At 40.4% G+C, this 23,974-nt stretch overlaps 2 protein-coding genes across 2 annotated transcripts in view; one reads left to right on the top strand and one right to left on the bottom strand.

The window, feature by feature from the left end:
* Window positions 1-369: 369 nt before the first annotated feature.
* cabp4 (calcium binding protein 4) lies at window positions 370-23,770 on the bottom strand. The gene is made up of 8 exons (XM_074688788.1): window positions 23,715-23,770; window positions 23,213-23,314; window positions 22,694-22,829; window positions 10,486-10,516; window positions 9,951-10,094; window positions 4,123-4,232; window positions 2,489-2,636; window positions 370-493 (listed from the first exon to the last, which is right to left on the bottom strand). The coding sequence occupies exons 1-8, from the start codon at window positions 23,768-23,770 to the stop codon at window positions 465-467; spliced, it is 756 nt and encodes a 251-aa protein (XP_074544889.1). The 3' UTR covers window positions 370-464.
* The window catches only part of doc2g (double C2-like domains, gamma), a 98,396-nt gene continuing 81,578 nt past the window's right edge, over window positions 7,157-23,974 (top strand). Inside the window, exon 1 of the mRNA XM_074688775.1 lies at window positions 7,157-7,504. The gene's annotated coding sequence lies outside the window, so the exon portion shown is untranslated. The remainder of the gene's footprint in view (window positions 7,505-23,974) is intronic.

Here is a 23,974-nt window from a genome sequence, read left to right on the forward strand (position 1 = left end):
CAAGTTACACCAGACTTAAAAGCAAACTTTTACTACTGTGACAGTGAAAATGTGTGTCCATAATGATAGAAGGGAGTATGTTTACACATCCTCATACTCACATATCTAAAGGTAAAAATGATTTTTTAAGAGACCTTATCTTTACAGACCTGGATACGAACCCACAAAGAGCATTGAAAATACAAAACTTGTATAACTAGAGTATCATCACCCTTGACCACAAGGGGGCGACAGTAGCACATTGTTATTGTCAACATCATTCTGTTTCATAACACACCCTCAACAATCTGCGCTTAACTACAATCCGTCACAACTTTTGATATTCAGACACATCAAAACATGTCTTTATTTTGATCGTTTACTTTCTTTTATTTTTCAATGTGGCCTGCGTAACAGCGGTAAACAGCAGTCAGAGGAAAGCGCTGGTGAGCTGTGCTGTGTGCCCAATCTTCTTCCATCAGAGGTCACCGTGCAGAAAGCATCATAACAAACTCTGCAGAGGGAGACAGAGACAGCAGAAGAACCTCTGATAAGAGCTAATGACGGTTTAATAATATCAAAGGACAGCACATGATAAAGACAACGTACTGGAAAGTACTACAGCTCATCAGAAAAAAGTTCACATGTTTCAAAAAGTCAAAAGATTTTGAATGAATATGAGATAAATTTTCAACAGGGTCTGTTTTTTTTTCTAAGTTAAAAAAAGGTGGACTGGTAAACAGCTCATGTATAAACATGATTCCTGGCTCAATGATTTGATCCCCGTCCCTGTCAGTGTGCTGTACCCAATACTTCAGATTCACTTGTCAATCACAACAACTATTGACGTTTGCAGTGTATGAAACCCAGCACCTGATAGCTCCTGGCAGGTTTCACTGAATCCATCCAATCAATCATGTCTTCCATTGACTTCCTAAAGCGCTCTGCTTCGAAAGGTGCCTGATTGTAGGTGAGAAACCATTGATTGACGATACTACAGCTTAATTCCAGATTAACCCACTAACATTATCTCCACTTGTACTTCTTTAATCATTTTCTATAAAAAGAATTACAACCAAACAGAACAGCGGCTCAGGCTGAGTAGTCCTTACACCTGAGATTGACCCGTCACCTGTGAATTCATTGATCCTGTCTCTGCTGCCGACGGCCTATTTTCTGCACACGTGGCTTAACTGGACACAGGCTACAGTACACTCAAACTCTGCCCTGGGGGCTGATTGGTGATGATTAGGAGAACCTGGTTATTGATCCCTCATGAGACCGTCACGCCTCTTCATTTGTGTGTTCCCAATAATTATCATTGATCAGAATACTGAGGCAAGACAAACAGGATCACACCTTGAGCGCCATCCGTGCTCTGTACTCTATAATTGCACTTGCTGCATGTGGTGTTTATCATGCCCAAACATTGGTGCTTGTGTGTATGCACATATGTGTGTATGTGTGTGCTCTATTGTATGACTTGGGAGGTACACGTGGATGCAGTAATGGCATTTCTGCAGAAGTCCTTGAGCTGTCCACCACCATTTGTGTTCTTTGTTCTTTGTGTGACATGTGACAGGTGTCCAGGCGTGGTCATTGATTGGCTTAATGCACTGCTGATTAGATTGGATTGGCCCCTCCAACCAAACCCACTATCACTTAACCATCCCTCTCTTCACATTTCACCCCTTTTCCCACCTGATTTCTTTCTTGTGTTCTCTACCTGTCCTCTTCATCCTGACCTTACACCAATAAGCTTCATCTGCTTTGTCCTTTGTAGCTTACACTAGCCTTCTTGGTTCCCAGTTTTACGTCAAGTGGGTATCAGAAACCCATTCACTGAAACCTCTGCCATGATCAAACATGTTCATACACTGATAATTGGCTCTAGCTGTCACTACTATCCCTTATAGTCCTCATCACAAATTAAAAAACACAGAATTTTACTGTATTTCTTTCTACTAGACCATCTGCCAGATGAATCTTAAATATAATATATATTAGATCAAATGTATAAATATACATTACTGTTCATTTGCTAGCTTATTTTTACCTTCAACTAACCATGCATTAAGAGTAATTATATAATTTAGCAAAGTGTAATCATAATTGCTCCTTGTCTGTTTCTCTAATGGTTACTAACTAGCTTATGTAGTAATTGTATGTCTATTTTGGTCTCATCAGACGACATGACTTTCTCCAATGCCTCTGGATCATTCCATTTCTCCATTGTAATTCCTAGAGTGTAGCTAGGATAAAAATTACAGCCTTCTCCATTCTTTGTAAGTGGGGAAACTTGCAAAATCTGCAGTGTATCAAATAATTATTTCCCCCACTGTAGTTGAAGTAGCTCTTTTAATTTACACTCCCAGAACTGTAGCAGTCTCCTAAGCCTCCTTTCTCATTGTTTTCTTATTAATTGTTTTTATGCCCTTGCACACCTTGCCTGGTGTGCATTCCCCCTCCCCTTCTACAAATACGTCCCCCAAAGACCCCAACCGCTCACCGTCAAAGTCGATGCTGCCATCTTTGTTGAGGTCAATGTCGGTGAGGATCTCCTCCAGCTCACCTTTCTTCAGCTTCTCCCCGAGGAGGGTCTTTATGCCCTCCTTTAATTCATCCAACGAGATCTTTCCATCGCCATCACAGTCAAACTTTGAAGTGAACAGTCAGTGGTAGAGTGAGGAGGTGGAGACACAAACATGTGGTACATCAGACAGGGAAGGGAAAACTTTCCATGTTTCAGGGCTAATGAGGAGGGTAATGAGGAGAGACTGAATACAAAATGATGGGGACGAAAAGAGCGTCTGAGAGAGGAAAGCTACATAAATTTACTCAGATGAGCAAAGAGGTGGAGATTTTATGCTATGCAGAAATAAATTCAAACCCAGCAGACAAATTTTAGTTTCACACCATATAGTTACAACATGGCTGCATGAGGTCCATAGAAGTCTGAAAAACAGCTTGAGGGTGCAGACGGGGGCCATGCTGACTCATGAGGTGTTATAACTGAAGTAGGAACGAAGGAAGATGAAACTACAGGGCTGACAGACAGATTTGCTCTAGTGTGTTTTGAGAGTTGATCTGGAGTTTAAGAATTTTCTTGTAAAATATGTTAAGTTTAAGTTCATTTTTACCATAAATTAATGTCAAAAAGTGTTCATTCCTAGCCTTTCGACAACTTTGTCAAGGAGTCCACTTTTAAGGCCTTTCATGAAGAAGAGCTTCAAGAGTTGGAGATAGGAATGTTGTTCAGAGCTCACTGTAATGATGCTATTAAAGACCAGTCAAGGATGGGTAATTTAACTGACACATTTAACTTTATAGCTCCTATCTGTGTTGCGTTTTAATGTGTACAACTGTGCAGTGTGATATTTCCTCTCTAAAACACTGTGCCTGCTGTAACAGCTTATAACAATATTTAAAAGTTGTTAACCATCATTTGAACTGCTTTAATAACTTACACCAATTTCATTCTATTCCATGGAAGTGTTTGCAGCTGCAGTGTTTACAAAGATAACTTAATCCCTGCAGCATATTGCTCACTGATGTTTCAGCTGTAATCATTAAGAGCATATTACCGGTGTCATCTGTGTTGTAGAAATCATTACAAACCCATTATGTTGTGATGTGTTAAACAGATGAACCCAGGTGTGTGACGCTGTGCTTATAAATAAAATGATCAGCTCATTTGTTTTGCTTGGTCAGAGAATACGTCACACTGAGGCTCTGCTCTGGGCAACAATCAATTCAGAACCTGTGTACCTGCCACTGTATCGACATCATAGGGAGCGACACAATACCTGGAGACTTTCTTCAGACTGATAAGACGAGGAAAATACATCTCAGTGTCCTTGAATTAACAAATGAGACAAATAGAGAATATCTTAACGCGGATGGCTCTATAAAAGTACCATCAGCATGCACACTTGCCTCTCCTCTTGAAACCCTTTTTCTGAATTCTTATCCAGCATCAACTCCCCCTCCCTAGACTTGTTTACAAGTAAGAGCCATACACTCTTGGCTCTCTCCAGGGAGAGGTCTTGTTGCACACTTCAAAGTACTGTCATAATGCTAGGGCCTATTTCAAATGCTTGAAGTCACACCTCTTAAGAGTTTTTCTAGCGGGGGATCTCTTACCTGTTTGAAGGCACAGCGGAGCTCTTTCAGCCCAACCATGTGAGCCGTCTCAGCAAGCATCCTTGGTCCCATTAAAGCGCAGAAATCATCAAAGTCAACATGACCACCCCCTGTGCAGAGAAACATAAAGATACATGCTAAGTTATATGCATACCATACTGTATCTTTATTATAATATGCATTAAAATCAAAGGTGTAAGAAGACATTTGGACACTCAGAGTGGTCACAATGTTAGAATTAATAGGAGGAAAAACCTTATCCTGCACACAAATACACATTAATGGTTCTCTTTTGCACATTTTTTTAAAAAAATGCAGTCATTAATACCTACTTTGGAAACGGGGATACCTATTAATTAAATTGTAGCTCATTATTACATTTTTTTTTAGCTCAGTTTTGGTCTCCACCACTTTCTTTTTTTTCGTTTGTAAATATACTGTGTGTCATTGATTTTTTTTTCTCATTTTACAGGGTATGAAACATATTGTAACATTGGAACAAGAAAGCAGAGATTTTTTTAATGAATCTAAGATTTCAGTCAAATTTCTGTTCTTGTTTTGTTTTATATATATATATATAAAATACCATCCATTAGGTGATCAAGGCAGTCTAACAGATGAATATGGGAATAAAAGGAACTTTTTTTCCATAGAAGATACATGTCTAGAAGAAAGAGAAATTTGCAAGAAATTCCCATTAAGACAGTACTCAAAGGCAGTGCTTGAGTAGTAGTAATGCATCAGGCCTCTCTTGCCTAAATGCTAAGCTTGAGGAGTTTTATGAGCATCCTCGGGGCATTGAGAGCGTAACAATGCAAACAGATATCGTAATGCTTGTAATGCTTTCTAAACCCACTCAGGGCCGGCCTTTTTAGTTTGATCCCCATGGTAATTTTCAAAACAGAACGCTACACTGGGAAGGCCTGTGTCGTTAGTTGAACAAAAGACCGGCTTATTTGATAGTGTGGACCAGAACGCTCGGCCTGTTTTCATTATCTGAGGCTGGATGGATGTGAAAGGAGACTACAATAATGCCATGTGGTTGTTTTGTGGTTCGTATAATCAAAACGATGCTCTGATACCGAGCAAAGTTGGAGACTACTATTGCCAGCCCTGCTTGTATGAAAGCCTCTCTAATGATGCTGAAGTGTGTGACTAATGTTCACAGTCATGTTTTATGTTTTAGTTATAACTGCAGCTGCTGGTATCTGAAGTAAAAGACCATCCATTTTATGATTTTTGACAACTTTCATACTTCCCTCAAGGTACAGTTTATTTTTTGGCTGGCTGGCTTTACCCTTGTGGAGCAGCAGTCTGTGGGGGATTCCTGTCATTGTGCCTTGAATAATTTCTGTGCCTTAACTGGGTCAGTGTATAATCATGAAGTAGCAAAACTCTCCCAAAAGGAGATTATTATTATTTTTTAATTGATAGGGCAATATGAGTTATATAAAAAGGGAGACTTTCATGGTATTAATGGCTCTGTAGGGATTATGCTTCAGAGAGTAAGGCTGAAATATCTGGAGCCTATTTTACCTTTCAGGTCAAATTAAAACAGCTTTGGATGATGAATAATTTGCATTACACAGCATTAAATATAAAATTATGTCCCCTACAAAATTCAATGAATATTTATTATTAGTTTCCCTCAAGATAACTATGGCAATATAAAAGACATCCTTTCGAACATAATTTACATCATTTATTATCCACTTCTAACTTCTGATGCTCTATCTTTGCATCTGCATTAAAATTTTAAAAGAGGATCTGGAGGCAAAAACAATAGCTGTCTCGTTCTTTGTAATAATGCATATCAGATACAGTTGGGGATAGCAGAATTATCCTGACTCCCAAGATCCTTGTTGTTGTCCTCCTCAGCACCTCATCAGGACAGCCTCCACCCAGGGCCCCGGTGAATCTAATTAGCTAGCAAGTACAGAAGGCAGCTGCTCTCTGCTCCCAGAGGACCACAGTTGAGAAATGCTCCCTCACTGTATCCTGTTTCGTTCCCCTACAACTACACTATGGATCCAACATTCAATATTTGGCTGATTGTAACTGTACTTGAGTGTTGCTGCCTTATTCTACTCAGTGAGTAGATGGACTATGTTTGATTGCAGCACAAAGAACATTTTAGTGAATGACTTTGACATAAGCCAAACAGTAGTAAGATGACCGAATCAGAGCAGCTCCAAATCTGCAGCCTTTCTGAGGTATTCAAGTCTGCAGTAGCCTACTTACAAAAATGGTCCAGTTTGTTGTATATGGGGCCATGTAACTGCAGACTAGTCAGATGGCCATTACTGACTCCTGTCCACTGCTCAAAGGACTAACAATGAGCATATGCATCAGGACGGGAGCACAGAACAATGGACAATAGAAGAAGGGCCGTGGTCAAATTGAGCCTCAGTGGGATGCACTTGGAAACCAAGTCTGATTCAGTGAGGGGTCAGTACAATATTAGGTAAGTTGTCCTTTGTCCTTGAGCTATAGGGCTATGAAGTGTGCAGTTTCTCAAGAAAGAATACTAGCAATACTTAACGCATAAAAAAAATACGAAAACAAGTTCATTGATATAATCTGTTGGACCCATAACACACAACTCATATGGCTGTGATCTTATTATTACAACCCCAAGAACAACCAAGAATTAATACAGTAAGGATACAAAAAACTTACAAAATAAAATCATAGTAAAATAATAAAATAAAATAAACAAAAAAAATGGTGAAGACATAGTTTTGTGATCGTTATATGTCTCTTTGATTTATTCTTGTATGACTAATGGTAATATTGGGAAACACTTTTTCATTCAACTTTCATATATGTTATTTGCTGCCAAAAAATAAATGAATCTTGAGATTTGCGATTTCTTCTAACTCAACAATCAGTAAACAGCCCGCACCACTTTAAATAAATAAATAAATAAATAAATAAATAAATAAATAAATAAATAATATCGCTAAATTTCCGTTTTAACCTCTTCACATTCATCCGGGTTAGGACCGTTGATGATAAGTGACGTCATCACCCCCAGGTGCGTGATTGATTAACGTCCGTCAGTTTTTGCTGCTGTGGTTTGTTTTGCGGGTTTGTAACTTCGTTGATATCCCCTTTTTCAGCACAAAACGGTTACGCTTACGCTTTCCATACTAAAAATGACCAAGTTTTAGAGAAATACAATTACTTTGTGTTAATTTGACGACAGTAGACCGAGTTTTGCCTGTTGTCGAGGACGGGGACGAAGTCAGTCACAAACTGTGAAGTCCAGCATTGAGGATACTAACGTGGTGGACACGATGTCGTGCTATATTTGACACATTATGATGAAAACGAGGGAGACCAGGGAGACACAGATGACTCAACTCGCTGCATTGATACAGTAAGTTAACTTTTCTGGGTTTCCAATGAGCTATATCTGTTCACAGCTGATGTATGATGAAAATCCACAGAGGCTCTCTGTGCTGACTTTGATCTGAAAATGTCTTTTAGTTGTTGTATACATTTTGCATTCAATAACTTGGATCGAATCAATGCTTGAAAAAGCATTTGTTCTGAGATAAAACATTCTGTGACGTGCATATCAAATGTTAAACAGGAAAATTGGATCCAAATTTTGCCTTTAGCTTTATTGTGTTGGAGTTTTTACCCTGGCTTAAATAATTAGCATCATAAGCTGTAAACAATGGAGACCCCCCATAAGTCCTAACTCCCTGGTGGCTGCTCTAATTTAAGGCACCAAAATATAACAAAATGCACAGCAGCCACCACCACTTTTAAAACAAAGTCCCCATTACTAAGTTTTATCCACAAAGCAAATGAAAACACAACTTTATGCATTGCTAATTTGAGGCCATTATCCTCAAAGGACATGTAAGGTACCTTACATGTAAGGTACCTTACATGTCTTTGAAAAGTACTTCTCAGTCATTCCATTTGCAGTCAGAACTTATCATTGCATTATCAAGCATCATTGAGCTGGCCGACACTAGTAAGCCCTAATTTGCTGTTTAAAATTCAACATTTTATTTGGATTTTTTAAGTTCGCAGTATGTGTGGTGCATACTACTCTGAGTTGCTTCACATTGAAGGTGTTAGAGATGTTACACCTAAACTCTATGCTGGGCTCTAATTTTGTGGCGCAGCGCAGGGGGCACAAGCCTGGCGCCCCCTGCGCAGTGCTAATTTCGTGTGGTGCACCACCATGCGCTGCCAATTTGACAATTTGGTAGACTGTCTGTGCAGAGATGGGTGTGACTGCACGCCAGGGGGAGTTGACGGCGCACCAGGGGGAGGTGTCAGCAGATTCATGTTGGCGCAGTGACAATTTTGTGCCAAACAATCACAGTAATCGCTATTTAATGTAACTGTCTGAACCAGCATATACATTTGTATCTATATTAATTTTCCCGTCGCATCTGATGTCAGATTAAAGCCGTTTGTCATAATGAAAAGTTAACCTGATGGCAGCTAGAAGTTTGATGCACATCTTACAATTAAACAATAAACAGCCTTAACATCTGATACTGAGTAAATATCTGGCTTCTCTCATTTAATTTAATACAAAGAAAAGAGGGAGAGAAAAGACGAAGTAAAAAGAGACAAAATAAATGTATGTCACTCAGGATTTACCCGTGATTTCCCATATTTCTCTGTTTTAGTCTTTATTTTTAATGTGATCTAAAAAGATGGAGTACATTATTGTGAGGAGGATGAGGCGGAGACACCGGGAGAGTATACAGTATATCACCAAAGGTTCTGCTATTTGGCGATGACAAATCAGGAGTACTGGTGGATCAAAAGTATTCTGAATGGATAAGCCAGCTGTGTAACTGTCTCTTCATTTTGTACTCCTGTTAATGACAAAGGAACAGATAAAATCTGTCCCGGGAGCTGGCCCACACGGTGACGCACTTCGTGTCCTCCGATGAGCCCCCTCTGTCCATTCTCCTGCTGCAGGGACAGCGGCTCTGACCGTCTCCGCTACCAGCACTGTTTCCGTGGTGCTGGGGATCAGTCAAACCAGCTCATTTGATTGGTGAAAACAGCGCTTGGCTGTGTTAAACCCACTCACGGCTTTTCTCCTCCCTCTCTGCCATTTGGGCGGAGGGAGGTGTGGACACGCACCTCTGCGCTCCTCTGCGCTCCTCTGCGCTCCTCTGCGCTCCTCTGCGCCTTGACTGCGCCTCTCTTGGCACTGCAGGAAACTTGCAAAGTGCGCTGGTCACGCTCTGTCCGCACGGCAAAGGCCAGCACAGGGCAGGTGCGCCAGCGCTTGCGCCTGGTTTACAAAATTAGAGCCCTATGTGTTCACGTCTTATATGGCTTTCACAGGTGTAAAGAATTCCTCCTTTAATTTCTTTTTTAAGGTTGTCAGGCTTTCTAGGAGTTTTCCATCAATCGAGGAATCAACGCAATAATGCACCTTACCATCTACACACTGACCACACAGATCTGTATGTTAGTTTCTGAACAGAAAGCAGAGACAAACACCCCCTCTATAAGAATAGAGGGAGGAAAGTTAGAGCCCAGCTAAACACAAAGTTTCTGATGTAGACTCACACCCATACACCCTGCACCTGCAGCATGAGAGCCCATTAATCAGTCCACTAAAATACCTCCAATGTCCCCAACTTCAAAGACAAACATCGGCTCCACATGGAATTGTGCTTGTACACCAGCACATGTTTGTGCAAACCACAAAAGCCAATTACTCAAACATTCACGCCTCTCTTCAAAAAGTCCCATCAATCATGCATACACGCCTGTAATCACAGGGGGAACGCATAAATACACACAAACGCATAAGCAGAATGATAAATACACACATCTCATCTTGATTTGCTGGATGATCTCGATGAGCTCCATCTCTGTTGGCATGTAGCCCATGGTCCTCATGCAGTCTGCGATGTCTTTGTAATGAATGTAGCCGTCTGCATCATAGTCAAATTCCTTAAAGGCCTCTTGCAGCTCTGACAGAGACACAAACAGATCACAGCAAATCGTTAGGTCGGGTACAGGATTTTACCCCCTCAACAGTCAAACACACAAAAACACGCACTGTGTACAGAAACTGATAGTTATACTTTCAACAAACTTTGTTTAATCCAGCAGAGAGAACCAAAGCCAGCTCCTAAGGACAGAGAGGAATGTAGTTAAATTGATTTTATAGCTCTGAGTCACTGGTAAACAACATTTCAATGCAGCCTGAAAAAAACATTGATGTCTGACATGAGTCATGAAGAGCTGCAAGCCTAATGGGAGAAATCATCAACACGATTGATGAAGCTGTGTATGAATCACTATTTTCCAATAAGTTTTGCACTTTAACTTCAAAAAACACTGAAAGCAACAACACCTTACCATCCAACTCCCCTGGCATCAGATCTCGCTCCTTCGTAAAGCAAAACAAAAGAAAGAGTGGTCATAATTACACAACATTGAGGACAGACAGGATGTAAAATCAATGTTGCTTTTAAACTGTAGATCCTCCTGAGAACTACCCCAGTGATGATCTGTTTTTTGATTCCTGAATTAGAATTACATGCATATCATGTCAGCACTGCTGCATGCTGACAGTCAACCCTGATGGGATTTCACCCAGTGACATGTCTCTCTAATTTGCAAGATGACACAATAGCACACACTCCCTTCTGAACACACACACATCCATGCTCTGCATCTGCAGCATCCTGAGGGAAACGCAGCAGTATGTGTGCATACACACCACCCACTGCCGCGTGTCAGTTAGCTGCATAAACCTTGCACCGTTAGAAGCACAAATGGATGTAAACCGAGACACAGATACACACACCAATGCCTGCAAAGACACAAGACCCATCATTTGCATACAGCCTTGTGTGTGAGCACTCAGTATTCTCAGCCTTGTTTTGACATTTGCACAGGGTGAGAGCTCCTTCTTTCTCTTCCTCTTCCCTTCTTATTTTCAAGTGTTTTCAGGAAAGTTAAGGCAGCGGTAAGAGCTAGGAACAAAACCTCTACTCTGACAGTCATGAAAGGCAACGTTGTGTCGTGAAAATGAGGCATGCTTAGAAATTAAAATAATAAAATCATTAAAAAGCCAAGTGGTAGCTGACAGAACTCTTTGATAGAAAGTTGTTATTTGGTCATCAAATGCAAAGCAAGCCCTTCAGCAAGAAATTAATTTTCAGAGATATAGTAGAATTTAGAGATTTAGGATCCATCTCACAGTACGCTGCTCATAGCTGTTCCCTCTGCAGAGCACACAAAAGCATCCATATTACATGCATCAGTCCTTGAAACAATTGTCTAATTAGCATGACCTAGAACATGTTTGAATTTGCATATGTGAGGTAATAGATGTTGAAATAAATCATCCTATAAAAGCAGTGAGAAAGTGTGTCGAAAGCGAAATGCCTTCTCAAAAATCTCTCTCATGCCAGCTACATCTCCACTCAAGGGCTTACTACAGTGTGCAACACTTTCCCAGAAACATCCCATCCCCAAGGGAAGCAAGAAACATGCAAACTCAGTCAGCCTGCTATAGAGCAGCTAAGCTTGACATATGGAGATATCACTTAGCACAAAGAAGCCAAAGCCCCGGGAAATCTATAAGTTCAAAGAAACAAGACTGACATGTAGGCCTAAGAAAGCTCTGCCAGCAAGAAGTGTACTGTACACAGATTTGCTTACAGGCTTCTTTTTCTCTTCATTTTTCATGCATGCATTAACAGATTATGACAATGATGGGAGAAACAAATCCACTGTATCCCTGGGAAATGGCAATCTTTTGAATTCAGACTTTGTAATCCAAATGAATGGGATTTTTTTGGAGATAAAAAAGGGTGATGTACCCACATTTGTTCAAACTGTATTTCTAAATTGCTAACTGCTGGAATTTCTAAACATCTGATCTTAGTCTGCAGATGATTGATGTCACATTAGCTTGAGCACTGCTGCCATGGATGCTCCTTTCAAGCTAACGTCCACGTCTTTTGCCCTTATATTACTCTGGTTGGGTGGTTTGCCCACATGCACCTGTTTCTCTAACCTTGCAGAGCAGATGGACCTGCCTGATTCAGTTTCTGAACTCCTGCAGGTTCATCTTGCCAGGCTCCAATGACCAACGATTTCACTTGGCTAAATTCTAACTGGCCCAATCAGGGAAGAGAGGCGGGAGCTGTGGGAGCAGACGTGACGTCAGCAGACGTGACGTTAGCAGACTTTCGTACTCGTCAACGTTCCTTTGATTCTTAAGTTAAATTTTTAAAAACGGAAGCTGTCGTCTAACGCCTTTTTCACAGCTGTTTCTCGTGATTCAGTAGTTGTTCATCTATTGTTTCTTAGAAGCTTCGGCTCACATAAGCTACGTCATACCGTGGCTTGATGTGGATTGGTCCGTGGTGAGTGTGTTAATCAGAACGGTCGTCCAATCACCAGCTGCAGATTTTTTTTAAATTCCCGCCTCTGAAAACAAATCGGAACAGCTGCTACCCAGATGGACTTGTGAAATAATTCCATGGCGAATATATGAAACTGTCTGTCTGGCGTGTCAGGTTACTGTTTCTCCATCCTCTAGACCAATGGTGTCAAAATGTGAAGAGCCCATAGAATGTATAAAACATGGACGTCGTCTCCCCGACGTCACCCGTCTGTTTCTGAAACGGAAAATGAAGCAAATCGTCTATCACAGCCATATTGGAAGTGGAAAGGGCTTTGCGTAAAGCTATAGGGCGCCCGTCAGTCCAGTAACCTGAGCTGTGCCTCTGATTGGGCGACCTCACAATCTTAATATCCCCTAAACTGCTGAGTTAGAAAAAAAATCATCCCCCTCACAATGTGTGCGGATAAGAAACTTAGCAATCCAGACAGGAGACGTTTTGTGAACCAGGCTGTAAACAGGTTCATTTCTGCTTTGAAAACCTCTTTTTTTGGCTTGGTGTGTATGTGAATACCAGTACTTTTGGAGCCAGCCTCAAGCGGACACTCGAAACAGCAGATTTAAGCACTTGCATTGTCTCATGTTCTTAGAGTGGAGGATGCTGCTTGGAAGATTCACAAGATTCCTCATGTCATCTCTTTGTGTTTGCATCCCAGTTGAAAAGGCGTGTGGCAGGCAACGTTTAGTGGCTTTTCTACAGCCAAGAAATAACTATTTGCTCTTATATCTCATCAGTTATTTCCCCTTCTTGGTAAAACTCCCAAGCTGTTCTGATACATGAGATTTTAGGTGGGATAAACTTTCTTATATGACTAAAAAATCCAGATGCTCTGTCTTGAAACCAGTTATGAAGGAGCGCTTGATTTCAAGATCCTGAGTTTACTGTCTATCCAGTGCTTCTAAAAGAAACCTCTGTATTTCTGACCTTTTGGCCTCATATCACGCCCATGGTTCCATACAGCACCTATTTTTTGCATCTTGAGGATTCAAATTACTATTTCAGGAGGGGTTCGGTGAACATTTTTGCAGAGGATTTCTCTCTGTGGCTAACTTCATGCTGGAAGTCAAATTTGAATTCTTATCCTAGTTTAAAGGCAGAGTCTGCAGGGGATTTTTCTAAAAAGTAGAATGTCAGTGTCTGTGCCTGTGTATGCCTCAACCCCCTCCTCAGCCTGTATGTTGATGTTTTGGTGGAGAGTAAGCATAGATTCATCAGCCAATCACAGAGCAGCCAGTTTGCATGTTAATTAGTGAGTTGAAGCTAATCAGAGTGGCTACGATAGTGGACGTAGCACAGAGGAAGAAAATCACAACCAGAGTGAAACAAAACGCCAAATAGATAAAAGCTATTTCTTAAACGAAGGTGAAGCTTGGCCTGACTTTCACCTACTTCTGGGCACTTTGAGGGCAGCATGGGATGAAGAGTTCCATGAGTTGGCTTTTTGCTAGCCAGGTATGCGTCGAATACACAGGATTAGCTTGTGCTAACATGCCAAGTCATGCGTATTGGTCTCGAGTCCCTCCTGCCTAGAAATGTTATACTGGTCGCTGGATTGCTGGGCCAGTGAGCGTGTTTACGTGGTCATCAGGTGGCAGTGGGTGTGCTCTGCCGCCGGCTCTGATCCAAAGAAGAGGAGTCCAGTTTGAGTGTTGTGCTTACTAACAAGTAACGGAAATTTTTGCAGACCCTACCTTTAAGCTTTGAAAATTTTAACAAGTTGCTCTTTAGCAAGTGTCCCTTGATAACTTTTTACTTTTTTATATGAGAGAAAGGGATTTTTTTATCTTCAGTAGTGCTTGTATCAATCAGAAGAGGCATGACAAGGAAAATCAGTGCAACATTGGACCACCAATCCAAGCAAAGTGTGAAATTTCCTCCTAATACGTGTTGGCACTGAGGGTGGTTAATACAGAAATCACACAAGGTCATCCTGCTCAAGAGCACAATGACTTGAGGAAAAAGGAGAAGCCCTGGGGTTTATTTGGAAGCTGCTCGGTGTGGCAGGCGTTCAAATGATTATGCACTGTATGATATTGCCAACAGAGCTGCAACACAGACTCGATGCCAGGACCCAGTTGAATCAAGAGTTATCTCAGTTTTACGTGCCGTCTGCCTCATCCGCTGAAACACTTCTGATTTATACAAACCTCTTCAGTTTTAGTGTTACTTTTAAAGTGGCAGCGTAACAAAAAGCTGTTTCTAAGCTGCTGTTTACCCTGAACAGGATCCTGATGCCTACAAGGACATATTTATGATGCAAGGTCAAAACATTAATTGGATTTTTTTTCATCCAGAAAGGATTAGACAGCATAGCATGCAGACCTTCAAGTCATCCATCCGAACAAGCCCATTAACAGTTAATTTCATTCTGTCTGCCTTCACATGGCCAATTGGGCACCCTGCTGTTTTGTAAGTATGACGCATGGACATATATCATGACAAACATGTAAAATATAAGATGCTTAATCTCACAGTGACTGTATGTATGTTGGTCAGTGTGGGGTCCAGACCTTTAAACTCCACATCCATGCATCTCCCTGTCTGACATGTAAATGCATCAATTGTTTTCTTGGGCTATATGTCTCTCCCGGCTTCTTCTTCTCCTTTTGGACGTAATGAAGGCTGACAGTGAACCTTGCTGAGGGGGTTATTAATACTTGTGTCGAGGCGGGGATTAGTACCGCTGCAGGATGGACGGTCTTCCTGCCTTAGTGTCAGGGCAGCAACCAAAACAGGGTGTCGTCTATCCCGTGGACATGGTGCAAAGTCTGCACCTGGATACTCATAAATTTACACCAGGGTGCAGTAAAATGAGCCAGATCTGTACTGGCAGGTGTGGTTTTAACTCAGGGATACGTGTAGAAGCAGGAGTACATCTCAGCCCAAGGTCACTGCTTTTCACTCCCCATAAATTACTCAAAAACAATGAGACGGTCTTGATAGTTATTAAAAACCTGGTGAAGGAATATCATTAAAAAGTTCATAGACACACTTCTTCCCCCCCTGGTGTATATCTCTCAGTTATCTTTGGGTTTTTAGTAAGTCTCTCTCCTGTAATGAAAGCATTTATAGCAAAGCTTCAGGCTCTGCTTTGTAATTAGGTCTTACAAGGTCCTGTATCAGTTCAGTGATTAAAATGATCTTTTCATATGATATAATAACAGTCAAATTAAAGCTGCAGGCATTTTAAAAGGGTCCAGGCAGGTTGTAGGTATCTAGATGCGATTTATTTTACGGAAGACAAAAGCCTGTTTTTTAAATGAAATCCATTGTGGTCTTGAATTTAACACTATCTGAGTCTTAAGTGTGTCTGCTAATATGTTTTTAACAAAACAACTTTCCAGAGGAACAAATGTTCTGTCTTACAATTGGCAACCTCGGTCCAGTAAGCAGCTGGTGAACTCAACTTGACCACATTTAAACAAGGATGAAACAGTCAATCCCATTCCAATCTAAGCCCATTCAGATCCTTTCAAACAACATTAAGTGTATCACTGGGAGCATTAGGTTCTTAGTGCCTTGCTTAACAACCCTCATGACGACTGGAGCTGGGCCCAGCTTCTTGCTCATTGTATCACTGACTCATTGACATGAGACAATAGAGATCAAGATTTAAGATCAGGACAAGGTTTTGAGACAATCTGCATGAAACATTTAGAGAAATTTCAAATAGACTGACATTTTTATAGAAATGTTTGTGGTGGACATAAAACTTATGAAGGAACGTAAAGTTAAAGCTAAGCTGATTTTCATAAAATTGGAAATTGGTCATTTTAGCACCACCCTCTGGTCAAGGAGCAACATTTTTGTTTAGAAGTTGAAGGAATCTGAATTTTTTCCAGCCTAAATGTTCAGTTTTTGTCTTTCAGTTTATGCAGCCTGAATACTTTTTATGGAAATTTTTTTTTTAATTATGATTCTCAGAAGAAAAGTATCAGTAAAATAAAGTTACAGTCAACCGATAACCCCAGTGAGAACACTGTGTGATAACAAAGTGCTATGTTAATAATGCAAACTGTGTGTCTTGAAGAGTTATGCTGCTTAACAAACCTATGTTTAAACCAAGGGAACATATACTTCTCTTGTAGTAACTGAATGTTTTCATACCCATTCCATAATAAACAAACCTGTTCCCCAAAATGATATTATTATACAAGTTATTATTAAAACCAAACACATTTTGAATGAAGGATGAGAATTGTTTTCTGTTTACACAATAAGCCAGTGTAAATATGCAACAGAACAATGTCTGTTATAAAGGTTGATTATTTTTAGGTGTTTTCTAATGCACCCAATGTGAAAAATAACGATAGCTGTTGCACTGTCAGTGAATTCATAAGTATGACATCCTGTATATGGTGCTTTAGCTTTCAAATTTCAGTTAAACACAGAATAAAACATTGCTATTACCATCCATCTTGCACCAATTATTTTAATGGGCATTTGCTATTCAGTCAGTCTCATTAACATCCTGGATTTGGTCCATGTCCATTTTCTCCATACAATGCACAATTATGAAGCCAATTCATTCATCCTGTTTCCCACTCACTCAAACATCCACACCAAACACCAATCTGTGGAAACTTTGGTGCACAACTTCACTGACTTATTGATCTTAGATGCATCTACAGTACAGTGAAAAATGATACAAATAAATAAATATTTAAATAAATAAGCCCAGTGTCCAGGCATCTTTCAGCTGTATTTATAATAAGTTACTTTTTATCAGATCTAGTGGATTAGCTAGCCACTGGTGCTCTAACTTAGATCGTTTGATGTTTGAATGACTACAGAGCAAGGTAATGATATTAAATGTGAACATTCATTGTCACAACAATACCCAGATAGTTCGGATAGTCATGGTTCAGTGCAATCAGCCCCAACCAGTGTTCGGATTTTCAATCAATAGCTACCACTTAGCATTTGCTGAACAAATGGATCCATTTTCTTACTCCACTCTGTGAGACCTTAAAGCTAGTGTAGAGCTATTTCTTTCAGCTGCGACTCAGTTTATCAACCTGCACTTTATCGACCTTTTCACTGTCAGACCCTTTTAACTACCTCTCTTATATCCCTATGACCTTGTGTTCCATATTAAGTCAACTGTAAGAAAAATGTGATATTTATATATAATAATGTGCTGTGAAAAAGTATTTACCCCCTTATAAAACTCTCCTGTTTTCTGCATTTTTAACACTGAAGTACATCAGTACAGATCATTAAACAAATTTTAATATCTGACAAAGTTGACCTGAATGAATACAAAATTCATTTTTAAAATGATTATTAATCTCTTAGGGGAAAAAGCTATCCAACCCATCCTGGCCCTGTGTGACAAAGAAAGTGCTTCGTAAACTTAATAACTGGTTGTGCCTCCCTTGGCAGCAACAGCTTAAATCAAAGCGTTGGCAGTAACTTTCAGTGAGTCTTTCACATCCTTGTAACATAACCTTGACCAACTCTTCTTCAACCATATTGGAGGGTTTTTGAGCGCAAAAAGCTTTTTGAAAGTCATGCCAAAACATCTGAATCAGATTTAAGTCCAGATTTCCAAAATTTTTTATTTACTTTTTGGGCTATTCAGGGGAAGACTTGCTGGTATGCATTATATCTTGGTCCTGCTCAAAGACATATGACTAACGGACGTAGTCTCCTCAACATTACCCGTCTGTTTCTGAAACAGAATGAAAATGAAGCAAATTGGCTATCGTGGCCATTTTGGAAGTGGCAAGGGCTTTGCGTACAGCTATAAGGCACCTAAGCTGTGTCTCTGATTGAGCGAGCTTGCAGTACATCTTAATATCCTCTGAACTGCTGAGTAAGAAAAAAATCAACCCCCGTAGAGTGTGCGCTGATAGTAAAATTAGCAATTCAGAAAGGAGACATTTTTTGAACCAGGCTGTAGATAGGTTAATTTCTGCTTTAAAAAAAGGCAATTTTTTGGCTTCGTGCAGTGGCGATTGCTCTAAGACTGCAAGGGAAGCTCAGCTTCCCCTAAAATGTCCCCCAAAAAAGTAATATATACTGCTGTGTGTACATTCCATTGACAAAATATGCACTAGAATCCCTTCATCTTTTGTTCAGAATCAGCTACCTATCACAGGTAACTGGCTCGACCTCCTTCTCACTCATCCCGCAGCGTCTCAGGGCCCTAACACAGTTGGATGCTCAGCGTCTCTGGGGGTCTACTAAGCAGTGGCCAGACGCTCGGCTTCTGCATGTTGATTGGATGTTCTGTCTGAGGCCGAACCCCTTTTTGATTGACAGTGAAATAAGTCAGTCAGCGACCTTGACGTATAACCCTCCACCGGAGCGTCTTCTGTAGAGAGGAGCTTCTCCTGTTAAAAGCGGCTCAAGTCTTACACCGGCAACACAATGGGCCAAGGCCGTTTAAGCAGTCTAGCTCTGTTGGCCATTGAGAGAACTCTGGTAAAATCCCTGGAAAAAACACCTGGTTGGTCACAGATCATTTTCTTGAAAAGGAACGGAGGGTAGAATTTATGTTTAAATAAATAAACAAATTTATGATGTAGGCCGGAAAAAAAAATGAGCTTCCCCTCCTTAACTGACCAGCAGTCGCCACTGGTTTGGTGTGTATGTGACTCCCAGAGCCAGCCTCAAGTGGCCACTCGAGAAACAGCAGATTTTAGCACTTCCGCATTGTCGCCTATTCTTGGACCGGAGGTTGCTGCTTGATGCTGCTGCTTAACCCTGGAGGGCTTGAGGTCAAGGCCACAAACTGATCGCTGAACATTCTCCTGCAGGATTTTCTGGCAGAGAGCAGAATTCATGGTTCCATCAATTACAGCCAGTCATCCAGGTCCTGAAGCAGCAAAGCAGCCTCAGACCATCACACTGCCACCATCAGGTGTTGACTGTTGGTATGATGTTATTTTAATAATAGTAATAATGGTCTTCATGTGTCTGTAGTCTCAAAGATTTGAGCATGACAAATGTGTAAAATAGATGAAATCTGTAAGGGGGAAATGCCTTTTTCACAGCACTGCAAATAGAATCTAAAAACCAACTTGTTTTTAAAATGTGCTCTCACAAATATATCCGGCAGTTTGTTTTTGCAGAATTTCAATCAACTGTTTTTTGGTCTGATTTAATGAACCAAGCCAATCACATAACCGACTCTGCTCAGTTTTTCTTGATTAAAAGAAAACAATGTTATGAAAAGTGGCATTACAAGTCAAAATAGTAACAGGGAGCAATGGATTAATCAGTTTATTTATTTTCAATCAAGATTTTTCTTTCATCAGAGCACAAGATAATAAAGATAAAGGCACAAACACTTCAAAAGCTCAAACACATTTACACGGATTAGATTTGCACATCATCTTCTAAACCTACTGTCTGACACTTCGTAAGAGGATGCAAAGTCTTTAGCTTCACGTTGCTGGGGATCAAGTTTTTCCACTCTGACCTGCACCAATCAATGTTATGACCACCTGCTGGAGATAATGTAGAGCCCTTTATCGCTGGGTCAGGGGAGTATTGCAACTTGCGAGGAAGGATCAAGACTGTGGAATTTACAAGTCATGTCAATACTATGAACCCCCTCACATTGGTGCTTAAACTTCACTGAGACGTGTTTTCTTTGCCAACCCTTGTCCACCCAAGTAACTCCCTCCACTGTGCGAGAAATTTAGTGAGCACATCATCACTCTCAGCAAGCCTGTGGCACAACAACTTGTGCTATAAAAACAGAATGATGTTCCTCTGTTATTGAAAGAAATGGTCATGATTATGTTTTTTTTTTGCACTTGAAGTAAAGTGTTGTGTGTATCAACGGCTGACATATGGAACCAAACAAGTAGCAGACTTCCATGTCTGAGTGATTGGCACTGATTCGCTTCTTTGTTCAGAGTCAAAATGACTGCCAGAGACATTTCTCACTTGAATGTATGTCACTCTGTCACGCTTGCTAAAAAAGCTGATGCTGATGTTTTTCTCAGTTTCTCAGGGGTGGATAGATGAGTCAGTGTCAGTTAACATGACACGAGATCATTGGGTGTTTATTAGTGTTGATCTTACACGCAGTAAAGCCTGTGACATCATCTGCCTAATTGAGACAATCAGCTGGCACAGCTGCTTTTTATTAGACGCTGTTTCCTGACACCTGCTCCTGATGCTGTTTCTTTTGTAGAAAGAATGAGAAAACTGCACCTTTAGTTGTCTTAGATCACTCAGTGCTGTAACACACTCCAGTACAAAGGAAGTTTACCGTTTTAACACACTTCATAAGACTTTTTACAATGTGAGTGACTGCAGCTTCTCCAGGAAGTCATGATGCACAGTCCACTAGAAATTTCACCATCCCCTTCATGGCTTTGACACCTTGTCAAATCAGTGCATCTTTATTTGCAAATCTGAGCTGCATTTACCATATTTTCCGCACTATAAGGCGCACCTAAAAGCCAAAAACTTTCTCAAAAGCCGACAGTGCGCCCTATAATCCGTTGCGCCTTATATATGGATCAGTATTGATTAATCATGGCTACCGTAGACAGGGGTCGCCCAAGTAACAGCGGTAAGAACTGGTAAAGAGGAATTCTGGTAAGTGCTAACGTTAGCTCACAGGCTCTTCTCTTTTTTATTGTTAGAGCAATACAGCCCCCCAAAGGTCTGGCATGTGAACTGATCTCTGGAGACGGCTTTTGTGGACGGCTAAAACGGCTTCTTCTTTACAGCGCACTTTTTTGGAAAATGGCACAGAAAATAGTTGGATTGGAAAATGTGCGGCTCCGTGTGGATGTAGCCTGAGTTTGACTGACTTATTTGACTGTTTTGTTGGCATTCTCTTTAGCGTAGCTCCATCTAGTGGATGCATAACGCAACCCCAGCCACTACTATAGCTTCTATTCTATGCTCCTTAAATGCGGTGAGCCCTATATATGATAAAAAGTTTTCAAATAGGCCATTCATTGAAGGTGCACCTAATACTACAAAGCGCCTTATAGTGCAGAAACTACGGTACTTCCTTTGTAAGGAGAAATCACCATCAACTTACCCTACATGTATTTACATGTACATGTATTTGTGAAATAAGTTTGAGTGGATTATGTCAGACCATAGTATAGAATTAGGGGCAATTTACACGACAACAGTTTAAGGGTGAAACGCAAAAGTATTGTTGTGTTTCGGCCTCGCATTTACACAGACACAGCGTTTTAGCCGACATAAAAAGTTAACTTTTGAAAACGCTGCCAACACCGTTGCCATGTAAAAAGCAAGCTGGTGTCTTCTGTGGAAACGCTGATGTCATACTCCACTTTGCACCTTTTTTTTTTTGCTGCGTTTTCACTGTGTTTAAGCATTTTCGGATGAAATGTTGTGTATCTGTAGAATAGCCAATGTTAAAATCTTTTGCTCTTGCCATTTTGACTGATTCTTTATTCAGAAAATAAAAAAATAGAAAATAAAAAAAGGTATCTGACTTGTTCCCCTGTACTCCAAAACCTCTTGAAGGGATACCCATGATAGTTGCAACTGTATTTGATGAGGCATTTTGGGTCATACGCCATAGTTTTTCATTTCCTGGAATTGTCGTGATATTTTTTAACTCTTATGTCAACGACCAAGCACCACATACCAAAAAAGCCTGGTTTATACTTCTGTGTGGGATTGAGGTCTCTGCATAGTCCAGGTATCTGCATAAAAGGCTTAAGCCAGTAGCCAATGTGCACCTTCTTCCAAATGTAACTAAGCATTTAAATGACAGGAACTACAAACCATGTGAATGGCCTGTTGAGTCAGACTGTGCTACAATATAACAATATGCTCAAAATCACTGGGAGTAAGTAATCAGAAAAAGGAGTAAAATTTATGCCCCCTTATATTGATTGAAAATCAACTTAACAAACCAAATCTTGCGTTTTGTAAAAGTCAAACCATCACTCACTGAAAGCATGCTATTTCAAATATCAAGAAAAGTGTTTTTTTTGTGTGGTAAATTGTCTGGTCTGGCACCAAATTGGAACTTAGGAATTGTTGCTCTTGTTGGATGGACAATCTTTTTGGCTTTTGTTGCTCATGAAGAGGCAGCACTGTCAGTCAATTCCTGACAAAGGCTTTAGGCTGGGAAAAAAGGGTAAATGCGTGATAATTTTAATGGCAAAGAAAACCTGTCCCATCAAACTGACCTGTCCAAAGAGTTTATTGAGGTACGAGATGTAGGCTGCAGCCACCGCTGAGCTGTTGCTGGTCCTCTTGGTGTTCTTGCGAGCTTCCCCCTCTCCAGAGCCCTTTCCCTGGGCTGTGGAGGACTTTGACTTCGAGCTGTGAAGTGTACATTTACGTGCCAGATGTTTAGAGCTGTCGTCATCAAAGCCAAGCTTTTACCTCAGTACTGCCCCTTTTTCTAATGTACTAAAATAAAACACACAAGAGCCCTCTGTATGATTACTCCAGGCGTCCCTTCTTTGAATGATTGCTAAGCTTGAGTGCTATGGGCTGACTGCAGGGGTTACATCAGACGCCAGTGCAGAAGAAAAGAAGGAAAGACAGAATGTAGGGAAGTTTTTAGGAGCTGTAGTTTGGAATACTTTAGACTTGTTTACAGCAGATGTATAGATCAGTGACACTAATTGGGCCCACAAATCTACACAACCCACTGCCCCTTGTCCTAATTAATGTGGATGAAAAGTGAGAATGATAATAACCAGAATTTCTTGGAGAGGCTGAGCTGAAGAGCCTTGTTTTTGAATCTCCCAGAAACGGGCGATCTGCCAGATGCCGCACCCCTACTGCCTCGTGGAGACAAGCTAGGAGAGAAAGGAGATTTAATCAGATTAAAACGAACTTAATGCCTTCTAATTGAGAATAATAATTCTTACAGTGATGAGCAATAGAAATTCACAAGGTTGATTTTTTTTTTTAATTTTTTGACTTGTAGATAAACTGCAAATGGACGGCAACAGCAAAGGGACAAACTTGTATCTATTTCTGGAACTTTTACAGGCTGAGCATACTCTTAACTTTGATATATGGAGGAATATTCAAGAAATGCTCTGTTGTAGTTGTATAAAAATAATGCATTGATGGTAGTTAAACCCACATATTGTTGCTTTGTCTGAATTAATTAGATTATCAAAGCTCAGAATCTCACCTCTGGATGAAACCTTTAGTTACATTTGTTTAATTATCTAAGTGCATCTCACTGACCTGGTTGCAGAAGACGGTCTACTCTCTGGTCCTCCCTTTGCACTCCTCACAGACATCCTGCTGAAAAAAAAAATAGATAAATTTAGCTCTGACATAAACATAGGAAGTCTTTTAGAAAGTGAAAAAAGAACAAGAATGATCAAAAATCCCTAAAAGCATATATATTTAGTACTAGTAGTTAAAATTGAGCTAGGTTGGTCAGTTAAAACCTCATTATGTGACTGTATTTAACCCAGTGGGTCAGCAAGCATTTTCCACTG

Source organism: Halichoeres trimaculatus, unplaced genomic scaffold (genome assembly GCF_033239565.1).
Source record: "Halichoeres trimaculatus isolate MK-OKI-2021-1 unplaced genomic scaffold, fHalTri1.1 fHalTri1_scaffold_2, whole genome shotgun sequence".
Classification (NCBI taxonomy): domain Eukaryota; kingdom Metazoa; phylum Chordata; class Actinopteri; order Labriformes; family Labridae; genus Halichoeres; species Halichoeres trimaculatus.

What these genes read in the sequence shown, in the direction of transcription:
- cabp4 (XM_074688788.1), bottom strand. Translation starts at nt 23,770, where the DNA reads ATGTCTGTGAGGAGTGCAAAGGGAGGACCAGAGAGTAGACCGTCTTCT. An exon ending in TCAATAAACTCTTTGGACAG is followed by an intron (nt 10,517 to 22,693) that starts GTCAGTTTGATG and finishes TGCTTTACGAAG; the next exon opens with GAGCGAGATCTGATGCCAGG. An exon ending in GATGCCAGGGGAGTTGGATG is followed by an intron (nt 10,095 to 10,485) that starts GTAAGGTGTTGT and finishes TGTCTCTGTCAG; the next exon opens with AGCTGCAAGAGGCCTTTAAG.